This window comes from Haemaphysalis longicornis, unplaced genomic scaffold, assembly GCF_048455015.1.
Source record: "Haemaphysalis longicornis isolate Haplotype H1 unplaced genomic scaffold, Haemaphysalis longicornis Haplotype H1 scaffold_7, whole genome shotgun sequence".
NCBI classification, from domain to species: Eukaryota; Metazoa; Arthropoda; class Arachnida; order Ixodida; family Ixodidae; genus Haemaphysalis; species Haemaphysalis longicornis.
The window spans coordinates 29,932,682-29,959,326 of record NW_027526422.1 but is presented as its reverse complement, the minus strand read 5'-3'; the positions used below and the strand labels follow the sequence as shown (position 1 = coordinate 29,959,326).

The following is a 26,645-nucleotide window of genomic DNA, read 5'->3' as shown; positions in this document are numbered from 1 at the left end:
GTGACAAGTTTTAACAATCTTTGGGTTTTAGATAAAATTACAATAGCCCTCACCGCGAGGAACTTGTGAACATTCACAGGCACGTGAACACACAATGCGCTGCCGCGAGGTAAAACCTGTGGCAAAATAAGCCGAAACACGCAAGTGTTTGCGTAACTGATTTTCGCGCCGTCTGGCGGGGCCCTATCGGTGTCGAGACAACTCACTGCGCGTCCTTCTATGCTAGCTGCAGTCTTTTTCCTCGCCGGCCGCGGACAAGGCGATTGCATGCAGCGGTTGGCGTTGGGGGTTGATCTTTATTCGGCATGTTAGGTACAAGACCCGAGCAATCGCCACAGGATAAGGTTAGCGCGTGCTTTATAAAAGATCGGGAAGCAATTGAAGACAAAGTATTCGTTTTAGGGGGTCTACATGTAGGCACATGCAGGCTCCCTATCCGTTTAGCTCAAGTAGGAAGGACACTCACTATCTTGAGACACTTGGGTTTAGAGTTGGTGGAAGCGTTTACTGGTCTGCAGTAGGAATTAGCAAAAAGCGATTGGTCTTGGTTGAAAAAAATCTCGGGCCACCTCCATTAACGTGAAACCTGGGGAGGGGGCGAAGCATGCAGTGTAAGTATTCGTGGCTCCTTGGCGTTTTTGCAAACGGAGATGAAACTGTTTAGGGTAGAGGTATACAGCTTTGCTGTAAGTCTCTTGTCTTTGAAGCACGAAGCTCTCTAGCGAGAGGCGTAAGCGAGTGACCCCGTGTTTTTTCAGCACGCGTTACGAAGCGCTACAGCGCGAGGCGTAAACGAGTTTCCCGGTGTGTAGTACCGTGACTGCATGAGACGACGATTACGATGACAACGGGAGACGCCAACAGCCCCAGCCCCTAAGGGGGCTCGCCCCTAGAACAAAAGCAAGCAAAGTAGGGATGCAGGATAGTCACAGCACCCGCCGCAGTGGCTCAGTGGCTAAGGCGTTGCGCTGCTGAGCACGAGGTCGCGGGTTCGATTCCCGGCCGCGGCGGCCGCTTTTCTGATGGAGGCGAAAGGCAAAAACGCCCGTGTGTACGAGATTTCGGCGCACGTTAAAGATCCCCAGGTGGTCAAAATTAATCCGGAGCCCTCCACTACGGCGCGCCTCATCGCCTGCGTTGCGTCGGCGCGTTAAACCCTACAATCAATCAATCAATCAAGGATAGTCACAGCCGTAGTTTATTAAGCGCAATGTCGATAGGAAATGCGAGTCGTAGTTAAAAGTATGTAAACAGTAGTCGGAATACTAACGCAGGCGAGGATGTTCTTGCCGTCACCCGATTCCATGGGGAAGCCTTCAGCCATCACGTAACGTAACTCTACTAATGTTTGCGCTAAGCGTAGTGTCGTTTCATGTGTTGTGTGCGTTTCTGCACCGATAGTTTTTTTGCGCGTTTTTGTGGGATTACGCGTCTTCCGTATTCACCCTTTATGGAGCAGCAGGTCAAGCTCCCTGCCAGGCTCACTTCTCCACTCTCGTAAATCTCTCATGCGCTTCTCCGCCGCTTTATTTTCGCTAAACGAGGACAAATTTCTCTTGGGAATTGTGATCACCTGGGACGTTGCACGTCGTTTCGCTCTAAAGGCGTTTTTTTTTTTCTTTTTGAAGTGGATAGCAAGCGCCAATTAAAGGTGGAAACAGGAAGGGAAACTTTAAAAGGCTTTCGAGAGGTCCTCTCATCCTGTCGAATATAGCGACCTATAGCGCTTTACCGCTACTGTAATTGGCTTTTTGGCTGCAGGATATGAAAAAACACACGGGAGCGTGCACGGCATCAGGACGCGCACTGCGATGCCCCGACTCCAGACGTGTCACGGCAGACGGGGCGCCGATGCGTTAATTGCAACCGCGGCTTATTTTGCCGCCGGGTGTACATTTGTCGAGCTATTGCAGGTCAATACGAATGAATCTGCCTTGTTTGGGTGTTGGCTGCCTGGAAACAATATTCTTAATTTTTTGTACCTCGGATTTTTCATAGGAAAAAAAAAGCACAAGGGGCGATTTTATTTTTTTAATTTGTGGAAACGCGCGGCACTACTGTCACCGGCACTATATAATTATGTCGTTATATGTACCGATTAAATATTGTCTCAGTACGTCGCTTTGTAGCATGACTCAAGGAATGGGCCTTTCGCGCGATAGGTAGCTGCCATTTTTACTTGGGGGGGGGGGGGGGGGGGGCGATCGTGGCTTCCTTCTGTACATTCTTGAGAATGGCGAGGAACGTACGGGAGCTGCGCACCTTTTTTTGTACAATCTACCGAAGGTTAGCACAACGGAGCGTGTTCCTTGTCTCCCCTTGTGTAAAGTCCCCCCCAAGAACTGCGTCAGTAAAGTGGGTCCAATTTGTGCGCGTGTACACCCGTTCCTTGCTTCAGCAACAAGAGTACTTGGAGTGCTTTTGCCCCTCGACAGTGGGCTGCATCATGTGTGTGCAATTTAGACTTTTTTTTTTTTGTTGTCTCGCATAATCATCGCGACAGAGCCATTGTGGTCGCGGCCTAGCCCTCGGGTCGCTGTCGCTGGCGTCGTCGACCGCGTGGTTCTGTTTTGGCCGACGGCTGCACCTTTTGTGCCCCCCTCCTCCCGGACGACGGGGTCTATTTTCAAACGTGCGGCGGCTTTGTTTTGCCTTAATTGCTGCAGACTCCCGCGCGCACGCTCGTGTGCGCAGCTGTTGCGGTCTTTCTCTCTCTCCCCCCCCCCCCCCCTCCCACCATCTCTACTCTCTCTTGATGTCGCTGAGGGTTACGTGAGCGGCCTATGTGCATGTGCCCTCGAGCGGGGCCACCCTGGGGCTGCCCGGCGCGTGTCTTTGTCGCGTGCGCTGTTTACAGCCGGCCCCGTGTCGAGACGCAGAGAGGTGTGTGTGATCCGGGTTTCGCTCGAACGCCAGTGAGCGAACGTTTCCAGCGTTTGTTGCCATTCTGCGTAACCCGAACTGCTATTTCTAAATGGATCGGCTGGTGGAATCAAGCCACGCGGCGTAGAAGAAAACCAGAGATCTAGTAGTTCCATATCATTAACGAAAAAACGAAACCCACTGTCGGTATGAATTTAAGTTCATTTCATAGGTTCGGAAGTGTGCGATGCTGGATATAAGTACCTGCGTTATATTTTGATTTGCTATCGTTGGACCGTTCCTTTAATTCGAAGGAGGGGCAGTGTCGGCATCCCAGCCATTTGCTAAATGTAAGAAAAATTTGAGAAAGGCAGTGGCAACTGTAAAAAAAATTTAGTACTGTAGATCACTTAGAATACGCGAAAATTAGACCATCGTGAATACTATCGGTAGTTAGCGAAAGATGACTCGTGATAAATTTAAGTGTCCGTAGAGCCGTCACTAAAGGAAAACTTTGGCGTAAGAAAATAGTCGTTGGCTCTTTTTTCTTTAAGAAATCAGAAGTTTCCTTATGTGGAGCCAACTTCTACACCGAAAGGTGGTATTCTGGTCGAACTTACTTGGTGTGGCGTCTTCGCGTTTCACGAGGTTCGTTTACTTCTGTACAGACACGGTAGCTCTGTTCACTTAGAGCAACTCCCAGTCTCTCCTTCGGCGCGTTGAGGCGTATGAAAAGGTTGTTTTAATTAAGGAGCATCGCGTTGTTCCTTTTTCGTGTGGATCTCTCGCATCCCTTTGCCAGTTTACACGAATTTCGAACGCAGCCTAACGGGTAGATTGTAACAAGGAAATAGTCATCGAGCTCGCATACAGTTTTTTGGAGCGATTAGGTGTAGAGTTCCTGCATCGGACTCCAACTGCGAAGCGTCGTGATTGGGGAAGGTGTCCCGGGGCCGCTTGCTCCAACCTGAAGAATCGCAAACTCCAAATCCTAGCCTGTCTCTGTCGAATAACTGGATTGTCGTAACGGTCTCACCCCGTCACCGAGCAGCTTGCGAAACGACAGAAGCACCTGGCGACACTTTATCTCCCCTCCCTTTCCTTCCTCCGACATTTTTATTTCCCCTGATATCTTGTAGCGATAACACGTGACTCGACTCGTTGGGTTCTCTCCGCCAGCTTCGGACGCAAAGCTTAGAACTGTTTTCGAGCTGAGCGCCCTGTCTCGGCTCGCCTTCTTGGTCCATTTGGGTCTCCTCTTGGCGACCCGTGCCGTTGCGAAACTTTCTTATCCGAAATCGTGGATTGCTCGAGCTTTGGGAGACGTTGCGTTCGCGCCGGGAGAGGGCGTCGCGCGCGTTTTTGCGTGACTCACGTGTTGTGTCGTAGCAGCAGCCGGGTGGGCCGCAGTGTGTGTGTTCTGGGGAAAGCCCGGGTCGTCCTCTCGCCGCCCTCCCTCCCTCTTTCATCGGCTCCTTGCTCGCTCTCGCTGCTGTGACTCATGCCGATTCCGTCGACCGAGACGGCGGCAGACTGCAGCCGCTGCCGCGCCCGTTGCGCGAAGCCTTTCGGGGTCGGCGCCGCCAGTCCGCTTTTGATCGCCGGCGCGAGACCGCCCCGAACCGGTTGTTGGCCGCTTTTTTTTTTTCGTCCCGCCTGCTTCTTTCCGCCGATCCTTCGTCGCTTGTCTGGTCCCACGTTGACGAGGCCAACGTTGGACGAGCCTACCTGGCGCGGGAAATACAATTCCCGCCTCAATTCGCCCGCCTTGGTAGAGTTGTCCCTCAGCCTCATGCTTGAGGCGAGCGCGGCTCATTTCGTTTTTTTTTTTTTTTTCGTTGAAAATTTGGGTATGCGCTGCCGTTCTTGCTCTAGCTACGCCTGAAATAATTGGAGTTTCGTTCAGAGCTTCGCTGCTAAGGGTGCAGCACTGATGACACGAAGTACGCCATGGCCCGTGAAAAACTTTTGGTTCTACAGTCGAACACGGATATATCGAACTCCAAGGGGATCATAAAATAGTTCGATATATCGATAATTCGAAATATGAAACATGCCTATCTGAAGCGTATCTGAAAACTCCGCACATCAATCAGAGGTTTTCAAAGTCGCTACAAGCGGTACCTTACGGATTTGTTCCTCACAGCCCGGTAAATTCAAAGCCACACCGCTACGATAACGACAATTTAACACAAAAAAAAATCTGTAAGCTTCGCTTGCTTCTTTTTCTGCGTCATAAGTTCACAAATCCAGTCTTCCACTTTTCCGTGACCATGGCTCCGAAACGTGGGCCGTGGACAAAAACACGTAACATGCCACATGGGACCCCTGCGCGATCAACCACTGAAAACTGCTCGAGCATGCAAAAAACATGCCAGAAACCGAACGCGGCAGGAGAAGTCTCCGTCATCATCACATCCACCGCATCAGGGGAAGCGCACTTGCAGGGGCGATTGGGGCGCAGCGTTCGATATATCGAATGTGCCCGTGATCCAGAGTTCGATATACGCGTACAACAGCGCTATACTTTTGCAAGGGATTTCCAAGGGGATGTTCAGACAGTTCGATATAGACAATAATTCGATATATCCGTGTTCGATATATCCGTGTCGACTGTATTGACTTCTGACGCCGACCCCGACAAGCATTAAAAAAAAAAAAAATCTGCAGTCGTAACTCATCATACTAGTTTTCGACCTGTCGCTCGCACCTCAGCACATCCCATAGCAAACGTGCAGCGCTTTCTTTCTTATTTCAACAGTGAAGCGGTTTATCAAATCGTGATTTTTCCTGTCCGCAGTTAAAAATACCAAGAAATTGCCGAACGCGCGCACGTGAGCGCGGACCTCGCGGCGAACGCCCGGCAGTTAACAAAAACAATGCCGAGCGCTAGTGTTTGCGTGCCTCGCGAACACCGCCCAGCGTCCTCTGCGCACGTTTGTCAAGCCAAGCATACCCACTTACGCAGATTGGCCAAGTTAAAAAAAAATCACTCCAGCGTTCGCCGTAGTCGTGGCAAAACTTGCTCGGAACGAGAAAGACGCGTCACGCCCCTCCAAGGTGATGTACAATGATTATCACTTCAAAAAAAAAAAAAAAAGGAAGAAGGTCGCACTTAACAATAATAGAGTTAAAGGTCTTTCCGACAGCAAAGGAGGAGCAAATGTACTGCAATCGTGGACTGATTGTCGTGAACGTTCCGCACAGCTTCGCTGCCTTCAAGTCTTACGCGTTAGTGTGAGCTTACGCCGGAACCATAAAAAAAAATAGTTACAATCATCGGCCGCGGGAAGCGAAGCCTCGTCTCATGTTCAAGGCGAAAGCAATAATGCTTAGATACGCGCCGTGTGGGCCGAATTTGGTACGCCAAGATTAGTTAGCCCTTGTAGCCGCGCGTTAACCTCGGACATGTATAACAGACGACGAGCGTTCCCCGGATTAATCGTCTTTCCCCGCAGGCCGCAACATCTTTGGCGCTACTGCCCTGTTCATAAATTGCCTGGGAGAAACGAGGCTGGCCGAAAAGCAGAGGTCGGCAGCTCTCGTCGGCCTATCTTCACCACTCGTTACAAGCATTTCCGGCCTGCGAGACGGGGGAGCGCAAGTAAACACGCTTTGTGCTCGTCACCCGCGGCGACAGTTGCCGCCCAAGGTCCGTCCGCTTCGTGGCCCCAAGCTGCCCGTTTCTTGCCATCTTTCGCAGACAGGCCGCACCCTGCGCGCTTGGAGAACTGCCCAGCACGAAGCTCGATTTCTGCTCGCTCGTGAGCTTGCTGTCTTATGGCTTGCCCGAGGGTGGGGTTCTTGGGATCATGAAGGCATAATACAAAATTTTAATTGCAAAGAACTAGCGTCTGAGAAAGGATTTCATTATGACGGCGGTGTTGGCCGAGCCGTTGCGTCTGGCTTGCTACGCCAAATGCGGAAAAGTAGTCATCAAAATGAAAAGGTGCTTAGATGATGCGCACAAAATGTTCAGTCATATATATATATACGTTTTTTTTTTTCCTTTTATAAAACTCCGCGCAGTCTTGTGCTCACCAAAAGAGCCTTGGTTGCTTGTGCAGCCCGACTAGGGCCCATCTAGGGAACCAAAACAGCCCTCAGTTCCCGCATCAAGCGGCCTATAAAAAGATGGTAGTGTGTATTATCACGGCAACCGTGAGAATTACCGTCAGAAATTTCTCACGGGTGTCGCCTCGCATTGCCTAAGAACGCTGCCCGGAGATTCTGTGGGATAAATATTCCGTACAAAGCAGTGTTTGCAGCTGCCGCTGTAGCGCTGTGGTGCAGTACTTAGTTTTAAACGAGGAGGCTCTGGTTCGGGTCCGACATTGCGATGTTTTTTTTTTTTTTTTAGCTTTCGGAATTTTTCGCTCATCGGGATATTGTTAGTTTTTTTCTCACTCTGGTTTGTATTATATCAAGAGATCGACGCACAGGACTTCTGGAATGGGTTGAATTACGTTTCATATAGGTTGTGTTCTGTGTCATTGGGCTGGGTTAGATTAGGTTTGTTGCTGTTTTGCTGGATTTGGGTAGGTTATGACGCGTTCGGTTAGGTTACGTTGGGTTCGGTGAGGTTATGTTACGTTAGGTTACGTTGGGGCGTAATATTATTCAGGAAATTTTAGACCAGCCAGCTTTCATGAAAACGTCAGAATTCCAGCCCCAAACGACGTTTTTTAATAAAAAATAAAGGACTCAAATTTCGTTCTAAACGTCGGCAGTCACTTTATAGGGGGCGTACTAAACACGCTGTGTTTACTTGAGTCTACACAGGCGATGAGGCGCGCCGTAGTGGAGCGTCCCGGATTGATTCTGACCACCTGGGGATCTTTAACGTGCGCCGAATTCTCGAACACGCGGGCGTTTTTGCTTTTCGCGTCCATCATAAAAGCGGCCACCACGGCCGGGAATTGAACCCGCGACCTTGTGCTCAGCTGCACAACGCCATAGCGTCCGCGGCGGGTACGGTGTGTTTACTGCTGATTAACGTCCAAGTGGTATGGTCAAACAGAATCAGAGGCGCCACTACAATCGCAGTCGCGTTTCCTGGCGGTTTCTTTGGTCGGCGTCCGTCAATCGCACACACAAGTCGTTTCGACGTCATAAAGGCTGGCCGAGATATAGTGGCTGGCGAAGCGACACCGCTTCATTTTTTTTCTTATCTAAATTATTTGTTCTAAGTGGGCGTTAAAATAGGCGTCGTCGTTATTGGGGCGACGCAGTCTTTTTAATGAACCCAACGTTTGTCATCATGGCCCCTTTGAAAGTGACAATGGCTATGTGAAATCTTATGTCCCTGAAGACTTTTTTCGTTTACTCTTAAGTGCGTGATGGCTTGGGAAACATTGGTAAGCGAGTATGCGTCGCGGCGTGTTTCCTGGAGATTGTGATAGCGGCTTATCCACGCTGATATGCCCCGTCGACCGTCCCTGAACTTCAGGAACTGAGGACATATTAAGGGAACTGCTGTTGTCGAGACTCGGAAGCATTTAGAATGCAGCGACAGAAATCTCTGCGACCGCCTGACAACCTTAAAGGGACCGTGCAACACTTCGACTTTTATGTCCTAAATGCTTTCGGAACGTCATCAAACCCCCGTGGTACTTCGAACAAAGTAGCTTATCTAGAAATTACTGCTATATGCCCATTAGATATATCTTGGAAACATGCTCAAGATTTTTCTCTTTACGGGTCTTGGCGTTCTTCGACCGCTGGAATTACGCCATTACAGCGCTGTAGCGGCTATTGGCCGGCCTTCCTTCAGTTGCAGCAATGAGCGCATTCGATAGCCACTTAAAAAAATGCCACAGAAGTAAAGCGGAAGCGGAAGGCGCATTTGCTGCGACGAGCAAATTACGCAGTGCCACACCGGGCTGGCGATAACTGTAGCTTTCGCTGTGGTTCCAGACGCGAAGGAAATAGTGACAGCGTTTGTGGGCAGTGTTGCAGGGTCCTTTTAATTTCATAAGAGGCGCATTCGAATTTTTACCCGCCCATTTTTTTGTTCTTCTCTTGGGTACGAGGGTCACTTTTCACTTTTGAGATCGCTGCATGCCATGAGCGAATATTATTGGCCATTGATTTTTTTTTTTATGTAAGCGGCGTGGCGTACCATTTTCGTTTCTCGAGCTTCATAACAGCCGACTCCGTACTGGTTCAGACACGCGCCATTACTCATCCCGTCGAATGAACCATTCACCAGTTACAATATCTGGCGGTATAGTACATTATCTGGCGTTTACTATCCGATTTACAATTGCTGCATTTGACGGATTGAGGTAACGCCTGCCTGCGTTCCGCATTCCGGAGCGGAGCGTCGTATCTTCCGGTTTCGTGCAACAAAACTTCCGGAGTGCATGCTCAGGATGTTTCTTTTCTTAGCCACGGAAGGAACTTCGTGTGTGCAAGGGGGGAGGGGTAGGGGTAAAGTGACGTGTAATAACGGTACTGAAGTAAAATGCTGTTTAAAAATATGCAAAGCCGCTTTCTCAAGAGAAAGGTCGCTAAAACGCGAAGCTTTCTTCCATGCAACCCGAGTCATAGTCAAAGCCCAAAATCAAAACTGCTTCGACCGTGGCTGAGTTCCAATTCGCCGACAGCTTGGTAGACAGCTTACGAAGCAGTCTAATTAGACGTATAAAGCAAGGATTGAAACGGAGCAGCGGTCATTAACGCAGACAACCTTGTAGCAGACATGTTGAGACACGCAAGCCGCAGCTTTCGTAAATATTACCGTTATTATAACAAACATTAGATGATTTAAAAATTAAACAAGAACATTTTCACCACTAGTAGATTATACGAAATATTTAGTAAAAGAACGAGGTAGTTTGTAACAATAATACGCAAAAAGGTGGCGCTGGTGTCACTTCTTAGTTTAGGCAGGAAGGTAGCCTCATCGTTGCCGACTTCGATGCTGTCTCCTCGAAGCAGTCTTCGAACGGGGCATAACATGGCGGACTCTCCGCGAAGACGCCAACCAACGCAATTTACGCTTTAAGCGTAAATTGGGACGCACCCCGTGTCGGAGTAGCGCAATCGGATAGAGGCACCCAGGTTCGATTCCGACCACTGGAAGCGTTTTTTGCCTTGAAGCGCTTGATGTGCCGTCACTTACCATCATCACCGCGTTGTGAAATCCATTGTGAAAAATCAGATTTCCTGCAGTGCTTTGTGACGCGACATCGAACGCCATCAGCGCTTTCTGTGCTGCTGCATAGAAAGCTTCGCTTTAAATTCTAATAAAACTGGGACCAGGTGATCTCGTCATTGCAGGGTATAGATTCCGCGCTGCAGATATACTCTACCAAGAAAGCGGGAGGTTGTTTCACGAGAGGAAAAAAAAAGCTTGTTTTCTCTATCGCTGGAAGGAATCGGTGTGTGCGCAGGGGAGGTGTTGCTTCTCCTACAGATCCTCCTGCGCAATCGTGTTGGGGATGGGGCACCCTTAGACTTCCTCCTGTGCACTCTGCCGTATGTCAGCTAAGCCAAAACGAACACCCCCTTTGCACTCCCTTCGAGCCTCCGCTTGTTTATCCGGCGAAGCTGTTATGCGGCAAAGCCTACTTCATCGCGAATGCTGTGCGGACACCGGCTCCAACTCTCGTTTCAGCGAAGCTATGCCTCACCCCGAATCTTGTGAACTGGGTGTTGGGACGATTTTATTACTACGAGTTTTATTTACTTTTCGTAGTTAAGGTGTTCAAAGCAATCCATGCCTGCTGCCAATGCACGGACTCCAAAGTGTGGAAAGCGTGCATCCCTACGTGTGTGTTAGGGTAACTCTCGTTACGAATTTCACTGACTCGGCTAATTAACCAAGTAAACTCATCGTGTGTGTTAGGGTAACTCTAGTTACGAATTTCACTGACTCGGCAAATTAACCAACAAGTAAACTCAATAGCAAATTGCAAACGTGTTTAGTGCGCTCATTAGTGCTGCTCCCCGGCCAACCGTGTTGTAGGGGCTGGGTCCGTCGGCGTCTCCTGTCGTCGTAATCGTCGTTCGTCTCATGTAGTCACGGTACTAGAACGTAACGCGTACTAAAACACCGGGACACTCGTTTACGCCTCGCGCTAGAGAGCTTCGCGCTTCAAGGACAAGAGACTTTTACAGCAAAGCTGTATTGTACCCCCAGACGGTTTCATCTCCGTTGGCAAAAACGCCAAGGCGCCAAAAATACTTATACACTGCATGCTTCGCCCCTCCCCAGCTTTCACGTTAGTGGTGATGGCCCGGGATATTTGTTCCTTGCTCTCATTTGACTTTGCTGTGAAGTCGCGTTTATTTACTTCATGGATTGGGGGTTCCTTTGGGAGCACAACAGCATCGTCGCCATTCCACCTCCGGAGTGGATTTGCCGCCAGTTTTATTTTGCTTGTGTGCCTCGCGTTAGCCACGTCTTCGCTGCGAGCAGGTGAACTACAACACACGTTCTGCGTCAAACCCGTTAGGTCGGGACGACATACCCTCGGCGGGGGGGACCAGTTTCTGCGGCCTGTCCTGTGGTCAGTTCGGCCGACCACACGGCCCTGGTCTTGTGTAGCTAGCGCCGTGTAGCGTTCCCTCCTCCTCCTCCTCCTCTGCCGTCCTCTTCGTCCTCTGGCGACGGCGGCGGTCGTTGTCGTCCACCGCCCTGCAGCGCCGGGGCCATTGTCTGCCTCGTACCTGCCGGGCCGGACCCGGGCGGACTCGGCGGCTGCTGCTGCTGCCCAGCGCGCGGCGAGCGTTGCCCCCGTTGACGAGCCGTCGCCTTCCTTTGTGCGGATCGGGCGGCCGGCCGTCTCGCCGGACGGCGGCGCAGCGAACACGGCACAGTCCATAGCGATCCTGCATGGCCGCAGGCGGAAGGGGCCGAGGGGGCGTGACATTGCCTCACTTTGCGCCCCCCTCCGCGGCACGCTTCCTCTTTCTGCTTGCCCGACGGTGCTTGAGACTGCGCAGACAGGAATGCGCTCTCCTCCGACGGTGTGGAAGACGTCGGAGACCGGACTGGGCTCCACGCCTACTCCCGCGTGCGTTTGTTTGTTTGTTGTCCGAGTCGTTGCGTGTGGTTGCATTTGCCTCGTTTACAGTGCGCATCAGGCCATCTTGCGCACTGCGTGCGCTGAAATGGACGTTAGAGGAGAGAATGGTTAGGCGCCAAACGCCTGGAGGAGCCATTCGGCCTGGGAAGGAAGCGGGTTGAAATAAGACGCCCACTGGAATATTGTGTAGTGTTTTAATATTCGCAATGCCAGATAGGTTTATTAGTGTTCTGTACAGCAGTACATAGATTGGTCGGTTCTTTTTCTGTGCAGGGAACAGTCTAAGGCAGCTAACAGCAGCTAATAGATCGCTTTCACAAGCAAATGCCCTGCAAGGGACGAGGTCGCTGCATCACGACGTCAAACGTTGAGACTCGTCTAATTTTCCTTTACCTGTCATGAAAACAGCGGACCCCTTCTTTGGACTTCAAGTGCGTCGTCGTGCGTGGACTGCTGTACTCGTTATCACGAACCCTCAATTGACCCGACTTAATTATCTCAGTTCGTTTGATTTAGGCTTAGGCTTGTTTTCTGTATGAAAGTAGGTGGTCTTGCTGCGCAGACTAACGTGTGCACGCTGCTATCTGTTGCCGTATACCTATTTATTCCTATGGATCATGCGTGCTTTTTGTATTTGAGTTTAGTGCGGGGACGCGGGGCCACAATAAGAGCGCGGCTGCAGAAATGCTGCCCCGAAAAACTGCGGACACAAGCTTTCTTCATCGTGCCTGTGAAGGAAGTAGCACGCTTCCGACTAGGAAAGAGGGTAAAACGCTAAACGTTTGTAAATAGCGGCAGCAATACCCGACTACAAGCAAGATGAGATTAGGTCTGTTTTTTGATAGCGCGCAAGTTTCTCGCAGTTGAATATAAACAGCGGTAATTAAAGCGTCAGTCTCGCTGTGTTGATTTGATCATCTGTTTTCGTTTTCTTCCGTTTTTGTGGGTGTCTAAGTTCAACTTGTTTATTTTGCGTTAGATGACCTGACGTATGTTGGTTACAAATGTTCAGTGTGAGCGGTTTATTTTATTTCTTACCCGCCGCGGTGGCTCAGTGGCTAAGGTGTTGTGCTGCTGAGCCCAAGTACGAAGGTTCGATTCCCGACCGCCGCTTTTATAATGGAGGCGAAAAGTGAAAACGCCCGTGTGCCGGGATATCGGCCCACGTTAAAGATCCCCGGGTGGTCAAATTAACCCGGAGCCCTCCACTACGGCGCGCCTCATCGCCTGCGCTGCGTCGACGTGCGTTAAACCTCATGATCAATATTTCTTGACAATATCCTCCACCTTCCCCCAATGCCGTTTTTCCGCAAAAATAGAAACATTTTCAGCTGAGAACACCCGAAAACAGGCGTAGGACACGCCCCTGCCGCCTCGTTTATCATATTGTCCCGCCTTCTCCACGCCAGTGAAACTATGTAACTAACGCAAAGGTATAGTGCGCGGGGAAATAGTTTAACTCTGCTTCAAAATGTTTACAGTCTTTTACACGCTCTTTAGAATCGTCCCCGCGCGTTGATAGGATGCCATGGAACTCCAAAACTTCCAGCGGGCGTAAAGATGCAACCAGCCGAACGTGCGGGATCGTTTCGTCGCCTCTCGGAAAAACTTTCTCCCTAGCTGCTGTGTGCCTAGTTGATGAACGTGTCGTGTCCCTTCTCCCCGCGGCTGCGGAGGCAGCAGCACTTGAAGAGGACGACCTCCAGGAAGAAGCCGAGCCAGGCGCAGCCCTGCGACACGAGCAGCATGTAGAAGATGGCCGCGAAGTCCTGGAAGTTGAGCGCGTTGTAGTCGTGCAGGTGGTCCGGGTGGAAGCGGGTCCAGCAGGGGCCCGGGTCCGGCACCAGGTCTTCGTGCCAGTACAGATTCAGGCCCGTGTCCATGACCCAGCGCACCCGCCGGAAGATCTCCTCCTGCACGCGCCGCCGTGAGGGGGACCGTTACAACTTGGGCGACCGCGACGACGCCAATGCCGCGTGATTCCAACGGCTGTCTCGTGTGGTGTCTACCTTTCAGCGGGGATTGTAGGGGGCGTGATGTTTTTGCCCCTCCTGGAAGCCCGTCCCGGTACTCCGCCTGGTATGCGATGCTCGGCACTATTGTATACACGCCATTTACATCGCATTTGTCAACTTTAACCTTGCTGTGTACCGGACACCATAGCGGCACCGGTTTTCCAGCCTCTGGTAATTTTTAATCTTGAAGGCTTCGGAGAAGGTGTTTCGGGCGAGTATATAGGTACGTTTATCCGCTTTGTGCTAACAGCAGAGCTATTTAATGCCTGTGTTACACTTGTTTCAAAGGCCTTCCGAAGGCCGTTGAACCAACTGTCAATCCAGTGACCCATTGTAAATACATAAGGCGCAGTTGTGGGCGCGAGTCCAATGGTAAATTGAAAGTTCCCGTGTAGCACTGGCATAAGCCTTATTCCGTCCTTACGGATCGCAAATTGCGCTCAGCGAAGTAGAGGGAGAAAATGCTAGGCCAAGAAGTGGCCAAGAAGTGGCAAGTGCCAAGGAGGCAAGGAGCCGACGCGCAGGTGTTGGGAGTGCGCGCCTCGATGGAAAAAAAAAGCGCTTCCCGGGTTCGGTATCCAGCTTGGGTACGTCCCTCGCGCTATGGAACCGGTGTCTACCCGGTTGAGCTATCATCGCATTCGGGGCGCACATTTCCTTTTAATTGGAACTTGGCTGAGTTGAGGTGGACTTTTGTTTCGGATTTTCGCAGTTTGGATTTTGTACTTTAGGAGGATGGATTGTGGACTCTGATTTAACTGTTTGCACCTTTTTTTACCATATTTCTCTTAAGAAAGGGGCAGACCATAAGAATTGCCGTGTCGAAGCTAGTGAAGACCACCAGCTCCGCTGTTTCCTCAATCTTCGCATTTCAAGTGCGAAGGCCGAATTTTTTTTCGCTTAGTAATGCCTACGCTGCCCAAGTATACATATTTAGGCTTTTTTCGCGTGATACGCGCTCTGTGAAACGTGAAATCTGGTGTGAGGTGTTTAATACCAGTTATATTTGTAAGTAGAAGTATCGAGACGCGGAAATACTGCGAGGACACGGAATGGTTTAAACCTCGCTTATTTTAGGATACCTCAACGTTTTGTTGCTGGCGTCAAGAGCGGCCGACAGGCTTTCCGTTGCGGTTTAAATGCAGCGTGCATATTCGACGCAGTGTTTTGGAGGTCAGTGTTTTGAACGAGATGCTTCGCTTATTCTTTCGTGGGTTGCTTCTAGAAGAGCAAGCACCATTGGGAATGCGAGCACAAACCTTAGGCTTCAGAAAAATGCTTAATAAATATACCCGCATTGCAGTTGCATTCTGTCCCTCGCGATCTTGGTGACTCGCTTGCTAAAAATACACGATGGTGGCAGACGGACTGCCGAAATCGCGAGTTGACGTGGGCGAAGAGATGGAATGCGGCAGGTGCGGACACAGTCGATGTTTACCGCCGGTCTTATCGGACGGAAACGATGTGTGCCTTGCGCCCTCGGCGCAGGAGTATTGTGGGCGCCCGGCACTATAGGGATATACGTGGATAGACGCAGCGCTGTTCGCTCCAGCGTTCTCCATCGTATACCAGCAGCAAGATTTGTTTCTTTAACACGTGTCCTTATCTTGCGGGCTGTGGGCAGTGATCGTAAGCGTGCAACGGGTGAATGTTCTGGTGTCACTGAAAATGAGGGCTGTCCCGTTCGTTCCTCCCCTAAATAGCTAATTTACCCCCGCCTTCATATATATGCAAATGCTGCTTCGCAAGCTGGATCAGAGCCCCTTGCTGCGTCAAGGCAGGGACCGTTTAATGCATCATGCAACTTGTTTGTGGCCACCCGCGCGTTCTTAATTCCAGTAACCATATGGTTGCGCTCGGCACCGGAGGGAATCGGACTCTTCGCCCGCGCTGCGTTCACCGCGAATAATGGTTCGCGTAATGATTGCATCGCTGACGGACGAGGGCGCCACTGGCGGACACAGACGGACACACAGGGAAGTTCGCTGAGCCCGTGTAATGGTGCGAAAGGAAGCAAAAGCGCCTTTCCCGAAGACAATACAAATTACTTTCGCGCAGCCTTCTCCGCCTTAGTTGCTGCGGCGGCCGAGGCCGTACACTTATGCAAAATATGACGCCGAGGCTTCTTTCATATACGCCTCGCGCGCGCTTTGGTAATTAGCGCGCCTCCAGCCGAGCTGGGTGGTTGATGGGCGAGTGACGCCGGTGGTTACGCGCCGGTGCGGTTCCTCGTACCGCGACGCTTACCGCGTGCACACTGGCGGGCGTCAGTCTCTGGCCTGGTTTTGCTTTGGCTTCGCGAGTCGGCTGTGTCGTCAAGGCTGCTTGCCGTGGCGGCGTCTTGGCAGCACGCGATGGCTGGATGGTTATCTCGCGTGCGGAGTTTCCTGTCCGCGCGGATCTAGTTTTAAGAAAGGTGCGGCGTTATCTGCCGCGAGTGATGGCCAGGGAAATGAAGCGATAATGCTTGGCCGGCCGTGAGCTGGTTTCGTCTGCCCCTTTGTTTTAAGCAATTAAAGAATTTAAAAACGCATCAATCAAGTGGGGCCATGCTGCGCCGCCATTGTATAGTGTGAAGATGTCCGGGGAATCTCTCGTTAACCATCTGTAAATGTTTTCTGTGGGAAATTCCAGTTCCTTATTGCGTCCGGCTGTGGAGTCTGCTGTCCAGTGTTAGTATGTTCGGCGCAAACTACGTCAACGACCTTCAAAAAGCCCGAAACAGGGTTCCGGAGGTCGCGATTTTACGTGCGCAGTCGCTGGAGTACTATCCAAGGAACGTCCGGTCGCGAAAGATTTAGAAGCGTTGAGTTAGCCGAGTTACCGTTGAGCAATACAGCCTGGATCTTTTACCCTTTAATCGCGCCTCCAAAGCACTGTGGAAGCTATGATGTCACCGACCCGGCGCAAGACCACCTAGAGAAACAAGACGAAGCCCTTGCGGGTTCGATATACGCACAGCCGTTGGCTCCGCTCGGCGGTACTTCACTTTTTTTTTTTTTGGCAGACGACGTGCATGTTTCGCCTACTACTACCGAGCGGGGCCAGTCGGCGGTCGGCCGCCGAACTACCGGGCGGCAAAGTGCAAAAAAATCCTTGTCAGTTTTTTTTTTTTTTTTGGTGTTAAGATATCACCCGACCAACTTGCCTTGGTTACCGCGCTTCTACGACACTTATATACTTGTTAAACCTTTCCAACGCGTGCAGTTTGTAGCTATTTAAAGTGCTGGGTTTTATAGCGGCATTGGCACGATTAGATCTTTCAAAATACGATCGAGATCGTGTAGTCACCGTTGGCGGAAGTGTTAGCAGACCGTATACTAGTCGCCATTCTGAACACTAAAGCAGAGCTGCCGTAGCACTGACGGTATTTAGCAAATAATGTAGCAAAACAAAGGTCGATTCATCAAAGAAGTTCCGCTGGCCATAGTTTCGTGATCTGTATTAGTATAAAACTCTTTGCCGCCCAACGACGTGAGTTCGATCCTGACCATGGCGGCGGTTTTTTGATGGATGCGAAAACCGGAAAAGTCGGTTTGTCTAGATTTGGGCGCACGTCAAAGGTCTCCAGGTGTTCTAAATCGTGCATTGTAAGCCCGGGTGTAGCTTTTGCGCGTAAAGCACTACTTGAAGTTGAAACAATGCTGCTGCAATTTTTTTTTTCAAACACTCAGGGGCAAGGCAGTTATAAGATCATGGTGATGGCGGGAGTAACCGCCGTTCTGGTTATATCCGGTGGAAGCTGTTTTATGTGCCACACCGTGGTTTCAAGCAACAGTAAAAAAAACACGATGAAGTATCCCAAAAAGCTACAAAAAGGAGCGTCGGGCACTTTCATTGCTGCTTTTTGCTGCAGACGAGCTTATGAAATCCCTCTGTCGCGAAGGCTCGGATCGTTCGTACTTCGCGAACAAAACGTCCGATCTCTGCGGAGCACCACGGCGGAGTTCACCGCCTTTGCTGCAGACGAGCTTATGAAATCCCTCCATCGCGAAGGCTCGGATCGTTCGTACTTCGCGAACAAAACGTCCGATCTCTGCGGAGCACCACGGTGGAGTCCACCGCCTGGACACAGGAGCGGCGACCCGATTGTCCCGGAACGGCAGCGTTTTCTGCGACAAGCGCCGGCTTCCGCGTGAAACTGGAGCTGTTGGACACTGCTCGCCGCGTGCGTGCTGGCCTCTCGGAGCTGAGCGCCGCGCAATGGCCGTGCTCCCTTATTACGTCATCACGTTGCGTGGCCACCATCAGGAGTGCAGCGCGCGTACTGCGTGTACTATACCTGCAGTTTTGGGTCCATGGTCTTCCGGACGTAGAAGACCATCTTGATCTGCAGGATGCGCTCTCGGCCCAGGTGGAAGAGCCCCTGGCCCTGTAGCTCTACGTCGTAGCAGTGCTGCGACACCCTTGCGAGGAGCGAGATGCGCTCCATGAGGATGGCGGCCTGGCGCTTGAGCACCATGAGCAGGTACGGCGGCGTGAACAGCTCCTCGCCGCGCACCTCCTCGTCCACCTGCTTCTCGCTGAAGTCGCGGATGGACTGCAGCACCTTCTCGAACGCGTAGCCCTCTGCCTCCTGCGTGCGCGCATGCGCGATCGAGAGGCCCGCTAGCCTTGACTACTTGGTGGGCCGCGGCTGGGCACTGTTCCGGCGACACTCGTAGCCGTGAAGCCTTGCCTGCGTCCAGTACGTTCTTTTTCGTTAACTATTCAAGAACAAACCTGAATCTTGCGATTCAGGAATTGGCAGATTCTGCGGATATTATTGAGCTGACGCGTTTGTCTGGTTTCTGGTGCATATCTTTAAGCCACATTGTATGGGCTGAAGGACTGTCAGTGGGGCAAGTTTGGACTGGTTCGCAATGGACACAGCGCAAAGACGACGGGCTAAGCGGGTGTCCTGTCTCCCACTTTTTCCTAGTCCGTAGTCTTTGCGCTGTTTCCAATATCAGCATTGTTTGGACGCTTTGATGCAGTGACATCGCAGTTCGGACATATATGCTGTTTATTTTCTCTCTCTGGGCACGTTTCTAACTTCTTTTTTGGCGTTCGATTTCGAAACTTCAGTCGTGTATAGATTGTGCTTGGATACACTCCGAGGTAATGTAGGAGTACTACAATCGTCCGTGCAGCCCGAAAGAACTGGTTGGTTGAGTTATATCGTCCCGGTTACCTCGATGATCTTGAGGAAGCCCGCAGCCTCGAAGACCATCGGCCTGACCTCCGGGGCCAGAGCGAGCTGCTCGATGTTGTCCAGACGGTCCGTCTCCTCCTTGAGCATGAGTGAGGACTCCATGTAGCCGACGAAGGTGTTCATCAGGATGACCACCATAAGGAACCAGCTTCCGAACAGCAGGCGCTGCGTGTGGCTCGTGAAGTTGTACGTCGAGCTCTCCAGGAACATGGAAGCCACGTACACCCAGAAGATGCGGCCCAGTCGCTGCCGCTGTTGCCGCAGGGTCAGTCGCCCGTCCGGAAGCTGCGCATTCAGGATTGCGGGAATTAGTTCCCGCCAGGCAAGGCGCCATCTGAGCGTCCTCGAAGAGTCTGTAGTTTTGAAACGCGGAATTGATTTCAAGTTCAGCTACGCATTTGGAAAGACTCGGTGGCTGTGCGTGCCATACTGGAGCACTTTTCTCGTTCAGTGTAAATGTTCCTCACCGGCAAACGGTACAGTTTCACACTTACAAAATGTCTTAGCACCGGAATTAGGCTGTTAAGCCAGCGACTCGTCTGTCTTCTGTTTTTTGTACTTAACTCCGGGGGTGACGTGCGGATTCATCATCAGCATCAGCCTGTTTGCGCCCACTGCAGGGCAAAGGCCTATCGCATAGATCTCCACTAATGCCGGTCCTGTGCTAACTGCGACCAATGTATCCCCGCAATCTTCTTGATCTCATCTGCCCGCCGAACTTTCGACCGGCCCTGCCAGGCTTGCCTTCTATAGGGATCCACTCTGTTACCCTTAATGACGAGGTTATCTTGCCTTCGCACTACATGCCCTGCCGACGCCCATTTCTTATTTTCCACTAATGTCCTTAAGTGCGGATTGAGGAGTATACGATTCCACCAGCGAACTGAGCGGTGTACACGTGTGCAACTGTTGACGACGTACGAGAATTTCGGCGACCATGGCCACCCCAGCGGCCAGGGCGAGGAAGCAGAGGAGCACCATCCACACTTGCAGGTCGAAGGCGCGGATGTAGCCGTACACGTTCGACTTGTGCTCTTTGTCGACTCCGCTGAGGATGATCATGTCCTCGTCCGTGTACGCCGGCGACGGGTTCGCCACGGTCGCCTCTTGCTCCGTGAGCACGAAGGGGCCCAGCGCCAAGTCCGCTTCCTGCGCGGTTCGCCGAGGCCCACCCAGCCAGCGCGTGTGTGTACGCATTCCTTCTTGAAGACGAATCGCTTCCGCATCGAACGCGACCTCGGCCACTTTCGCCGAGGGTGGGGTTTAAAACGCGCCTTTCTCTCAGGCATGCCAGCTAGAAGGGTGGGAACAATCTAAGTGCGCAGGGTTCGCACAGACCCTTGAAATCCTTGAATATCCTTGAATTTGATAACATTAATTCAAGGGCCCTTGAAACTCCTTAAATATAAATGAGCTCCTTGTAATCCTTGAAAATTTAGTGGACTTTGCTTCAATAAAGCAAATGAACGACGTATTTTCGTAAGTCGCACTGATTTCAAAAACGCGTTTACTGAGGAATGACCGCGAAAACAAGTAGCTTTGACAGAAGGAACCGGCAGCGCCTGCGTCGTCTGGCAACAAATGCGAGCCAGAAATCTAATCCAATCCAACGCAAGTTATATCGTTGGTTATATCAACGGTCGGTCGGTCGGTACTCGGTGCGTGCGTCGGTCTCGCACGTCATTTCTCAGTGAAAGTTCGCGTTTGTGCTGTGTGCAATGCCTGCAACTTTACTTTGACAAGATGCCAGGTGGAAAGTGCTAGTTTCAGTCTGCGTGGCTGGAGCACAGCGAATATCATCACTGGGTGAGGCCGGAGACAAGCGACCCTTATCGAGCGAAGTACGCAGTATGTCAGAGGTCGGTCGACATTGCAACAATGTGGGAGTCGGCGTTGAAGAGCCATCAGAAAAGTGCCAAGCACCGATCCAAAGTTGCGGCAGGTGAGGGCTGCTCTTCCGTCACGAGTTTTTTGCAAGCGGCAAACGTCACAGAAACGACTTCTCAGCGGGAAAACACGGAAACATCCTCTCGAGCTGCGACCCTTGACGAAGACTGCAGAAGGCATGACTCCGTGATTAAAGCCGAAATTTTGTGGACGACGAAAGTTGTCTTCACACTACTCATACAGCTCCAGTGGATCAGTTTCCGAGCTTTTCCGAAAGATGTTTCCGGATAGCGATATCGTGAGAAGCTTCACTTGTTCGGAAAAAAAAATGCGCGTATGTCGCGTGCCATGGTCTGCCCCCATTTTTCGCTTCTCAAGTCTTGGACATGATGGAGAAATCTGACCATTTTGTTTTGTTGTCCTTTTTGATGAAACGTTGAACGAATACCTGCAAAAGAAACAACTTGATGTTCACGTGAGACTGTGAAACAATTCTGAGGTGACAACAAGGTATGTGACATCGGCATTCATGGGCCACAGCACAGCGGACGACCTCATGAAGAATTTGACGGAAGCGCTGGCGTCCTTTCCGATGAGCAAAATTGTTCAGCTTTCCATGGATGGACCCAATGTCAACTGGAGTCTTTTCCACAAGTTCCAGCAGCGCATGAAAAATGACTTTCAAGTTCAGTGTTTCAAGTTCAAGTGCCTGCTGGAATCCGCTGACCGTTTTTCGGAAGAAGCTGAAACGAAAAACGACCTCACCTACTTAGTCAAGGCAAACAGCTTCCGTCGAACTGCTAAAGAAAAGGAGCTGGAGATAGCTTCTGTGGAAAAAGAAATCCATGCGAAAACTGCGCTGCTTTCATAAGTATTGTAAGCATATAAAATTTTGCTAACACTCCTTGAATTTTGCCTATTTTCATCCTTGAAATCCTTGAAAAGTCCTTGAATTTTCTGTCAAATATTCTGTACGAACCCTGGTGCGTTAAATTCTTCAGTGAACTCACTGGTGGGTTGAGTGGTTTACGCAGCTGTCGTCTGTAACCATGCAACGTTTTAGGGGCAGAAAAACTCGCTGTGTGCGTATATTTGATCTCTCATACGCGAATGGGGTATCGGATGGAAGGTCTTGGACACGGCAGTTCAGGACAGCCATAGTGAGTCTGATCGGATAGATATGACCGGGTACAGAAGCAAAAATTTCTATGTGGAATGCGAGCACTGTTGAAAGAGTGGTTTTGGTAAATGGAAAGGAAGAGTGCGCAAATGTGCTAATTGGGTATCATATTGAAAGTTTTAGAAGTGGGAGCTAGTGCGCTTCTTACCCAAATTAGGCGGGCCGTGTGACAATTACGAGTGACTAGCTACGGTACTTAAATGTGTCACGTATATCTATTATAGATGAGGCAACTAACAAATGTGGCTCATTTAGTCGGGTTCGGGATAGTTGTATTAGGTCTACTGCAAGCTTTTCCTGAAACCTGGAGGTGCTGAAGTAAGCCCCCGTGGCGGTACGCGGCAAAAGGCTTATTTGAAACTAAACGGGTGAATGCTTCATGAGGGGCCAATAAAGCAAAACGAATCGGGTTTGAACTGATTCACAAAAAGAAATCAAAACCAGGAGGGTTGCTGGGAAAGCCCAGTGATGCCCGCAGTGCTAAACAGTGGCCCGACTGCAGAATAGTGGTCCTGTACAGAGGCGCTACCACTATCGTCGCGACCTTCCGCTGTTGCAAGGAAACTCTTCTTATTTGTAGCAGTCTGCAGATTGGTTGCAGTTTCCTTACGTTGCAAGAGCAGTCTCGTTTTCAGAACACGCGGGAAGTGCGTGGAAGTCCATACCTCTCTCTGCAGCTGGCCCATCATGCCTGTCCATTGTCCGTCGGGCCTGAGATCTCCCCACTCGAGGTCGGGGGGCTCGACCAGCTGGTAACTGCAAGTTCCACGGGGCACATGACGTGTGCAGTTAAGCTTCTACGTGGTCGCTACATAGTAAGGCGACCCTCTTGAGAGCAACGAAACAGATATTGGATAACAGGGTTACCAGCGCGCGCAGACGAGGACACGCAAGGAAGATACGACACAAGGCGCTGGTCCTGTCCTGTAGTTTCTTACTTCCGTGTCCTCGTCTGCGCGCGCTGGTAACCATGTTAATATGCATCACCAACTAGCGCACCAAGCCATCCTCAAATATTGGTGCTTACTGGGCTTGGTGAAACTCTGGGCAGCTAAAACTATGGCGATTTCAAGGGGTCGAGGACAATAGTAAATTGTTCTCGCTGTCCGTATAGACCAACGGTGTATGTGCGTGCTGCTCCGTTTGCACACGTTTTTCGGACAGGCCCGCCAAGAAACAGAGGCAAAGGGCCGCTCGACCTACACTAGGTAGTCTTTCTCCTTCCTTGCTGGCTGGTTTGCTCAGTCGAAAGCTTGATATTTCGCACTTTTTGCACTGTACGGCTTTCTTAGAGGAATGTCAACACGTATTTTTCAACGTTAGCTAACATATAAATAACCGCTTTGCCCTTCGATGCTTCTGCGATTAATTTCAGGCCTCCGTGCTTAGAAAGTATTTTTAGGGGTTGACTGTTTTTTTTTTTTTATTTCATTCGCGCATGCAGTCTGGGAAGTTTAGCCGCGCTTGAAGCAGTTCCTGCTCGTCGTCGGGCCCCGACTGCATGCGTCGCCGCCAGCCCGAATAATCACAACAGTGGACAGCGAAAGCGAAGCAGCTTGCATCGCAAGCCCACGCGGCAACGACGATTCAGCTGCAGCGGAACGCGCTCGCTGCGGGAGTCCGTTGCGTCACGGCGGGGCTCGCCGTGTTGGGCAGCTCCAGGAATGCGGCGCCCGCCGGGAGCGCTAATGGGGGTACGCGTAGCGTGGCGGTGGGAAAAGAGCGCGCATTGCTCACTTGATGCCCATGGACTTGATGATGTAGTCGATCATTGAGCCCGTGATGCCCTTGAGCTGGAAGCCGCCGCCGGGTTCGTTTTCCATGAACACGTACGGGTACCACTGCGGAAAAAGAGGGAAGGCACGGCTCTTGGGTCCCCTCCGTCGCCCACTACCTCTGCCAATCGTGGACCGCTACGAAGATGTGCTCGCGCAATCGTCGCTTCGCTTCCATATGACGATGGGAGGAAGAGGTTCAAGTGATCGGTGGACTGCCTCTTCAGCGCGTGTAGCAGTGGCTCGAACTCAACGTTGCTACGAGCGTCCAGTCCCTCGCTTTTGTACGCGTGCCTGTCGGAACTGCTTAGTGTTGTGGAACAAGGAACGATAATCGAACTAACTTAATAACAGTGCCTTGAATCAGGCAGTAACATCACGTTGATTCAAGATGTGCATCGATTCGTGCCGGTTTCAAGCTTTGGTTGGAAGATGTGCTCTGTCTTTTCTGCCTTGCTCTACACGCGGCAACATTAGTGATTATGCAAGCGAGTGTAAACATGTTGAAGTGTAGGCATGGTCTACAAAAGTTCAGTGTACGAACAGTCGTGCTGTAGTTGGACCGGCGGAACCGGTTTAACTTGTACGGCCGTCCTTGCGCCGTAGTTGAACGACCACTCTTAATTCAAGCGGCGACACGACAGAAGCAGCTCTCTGGACATCGCGTTGATGTGTTGACGCGTGTATATAAACTCCGGCAATACTCACGCCGACGTTGCTCAGCCTCAGCGTCAGGTTGCGGCGCGAGAAGGGCATCCTGGCCGTCGTGTGTCCGGAACAACGTTCGTTGGCTGACTGCTGGCTGTGTCGGAAATGGCCGGGGCTTGGCGACCGCTACGTCGGGGGGCCCGATTTGGCTAGCAGGTCCGCCTTCAAGATCGGGCCAACCGTGTCCGTCCCTCGTCGTTCCTCCTCCTTTGACAGTGCTTGTTCTTGCTTTCGTGTGTAGCCCCCGCCGCCCGGTTTGGACAAGTGGTCGGCTGTCATCGCGTGCCCGACTGAGGCGTTTCTGTCACGACGTTGTTTAGAGCTTCGTTCGATTTCTAAGCGTCTTTTTTTTTTTGATGTCCCAGAGCCGTTCTTGCTCTTCCCTTGGTTCTTCTTTTTGTCTGGTTTCGACCCTACACGTATGATTCGGCCGACTTTGTGCGCGACTAGTCGTGGGCGGTCCGGGTACGGGAGAACAAGGACGTGGCGTGTTCCGAGCACGCGCTTTCCGAACACGTAATGTTTTTTTGGTTGTATAGCTTGTATTCCGTATGAATTTCTTTATTTCTTGCTCCCTCGTTCTTGAACTCGTAGTCTGGAACCTGTTTTGCGCATTTCCCGTTCCGCCGTCGCCCGCTCCTTCTTCGCCCATTTGTATTCAGCAGGGTCAAGCACGCATGCGCCGAGGTCGTACCGCCCTGCTGTCAACAAGATGGCAGTTGTGCGGCCAGGGACCTAAGCACACCCGAAAACGCAGGGTTTACCATCCCCTGCTTGCCCATCGCTGCCTTAGGGGACGATTGCCTGTATACGGAACTGGCGGTGTCTATGGTTAGGGTGGACCAAGACGGGCGCATTAGGTACTTGAGAAAGGGGCTAGGAGCGCTGTGAGCATTGTTTTCCCTTCTAAGTATGCCATTGCACCAACTCGCCCCTCCTGCAGCGGTAAGGAGAGCGCACACCTATGATTTTTAAGGCCACTTCGCGCGAAATATCCGAAGCGCGGTACATTTGAATTGACCGCGGAAGTTGTTTCGGTTGTGGTACGGTTGAAATTAATCACCGGATGTTGCTCGCTAGGAGAGCGCTTAGAATGAGCAGTATTTGCATTCTTCCTGGCGTTAAAGAGCGCCATCAGGCTTGCAGGGCGATTACTATTCGTGACCCAGAATCGCAAAGCTGCTTTGAAGCATAGGGCGCACGCTGATAAGGCTGCGCCCTACGCTGCAGAAGAATTCGTGTATCCTGTCCTAAGACTCGGAACAGTTGGTCTGCGGTGTACCGGACCAGTTTCGTCGTTTCGGTCGGCTTTCTGGAAAGTTCCCCATTTGCGATGCGCAGGCACGTACAGTAAACACTCGTTGTAACTAGTGTCACTAAATAAAGGCTAAATAAAAGCGTAGCTTATATAGTGACATTAGTTGTAACGTCGTCGTTGCGGGACAGGTAACTGGCTTTGTTATAAGCGGTACTTGTCTAAAAGCGGTTATGGCGGTCCCTCTATACACTGCAATGAGGACAATGGAACACTTCGAATAATGCGATATTTCGAACAAAGCGATTTCCTTATTACGAGGGATTTAACGTATTTCGGTGCGTCGCCATAATCGATCGTCGCGCTGTCAATCGGGTACGCGACGTGCGCCGCTGCACGACTGTTTCCGGCACTGCTTCGCAGCTCGTGCTGGCTCGTGATTGTACGCCTACACTAGTCCCCCGTAGGCGCACACACCTCTCCCTTTCCCTCTTCGCTGTTTTTCCTCCTCGCTCTCTTTCCACGATCGTGACTCATTCGTGCGCTGGCCGGTTGGTTGGTAGTAGCGATCGCTTGCAATCGGCGTGGCTCGCAGACGGAGCGTGCGGCGCTTGTATAACGCGACGCACACGCTCTCATCGTGCGTGCACGCATGGCCGAACGCCGTGCCGTGCGCGTGCACGCTGCAAATGCGATTCGCGTCAGCTTCCTGTTGTTGTCGTTAGTAGACTACT

At 51.3% G+C, this 26,645-nt stretch overlaps 2 protein-coding genes across 2 annotated transcripts in view; one reads left to right on the top strand and one right to left on the bottom strand.

Moving 5' to 3' along the window:
* Window positions 1-26,645, top strand: part of LOC144145023 (uncharacterized) — a 102,332-nt gene that overhangs the window by 3,148 nt on the left and 72,539 nt on the right. The gene's annotated exons all lie outside the window — the stretch shown is intronic.
* On the bottom strand, window positions 11,824-26,378 carry LOC144145022 (glutamate receptor ionotropic, delta-2-like). Its single transcript, XM_077676525.1, has 7 exons — window positions 24,657-26,378; window positions 23,911-24,014; window positions 22,839-22,929; window positions 20,028-20,255; window positions 19,086-19,391; window positions 18,195-18,488; window positions 11,824-13,810 (listed from the first exon to the last, which is right to left on the bottom strand). Exons 1-7 carry the CDS (start codon window positions 24,702-24,704, stop codon window positions 13,529-13,531), a joined length of 1,353 nt encoding a protein of 450 aa, XP_077532651.1. The 5' UTR covers window positions 24,705-26,378; the 3' UTR covers window positions 11,824-13,528.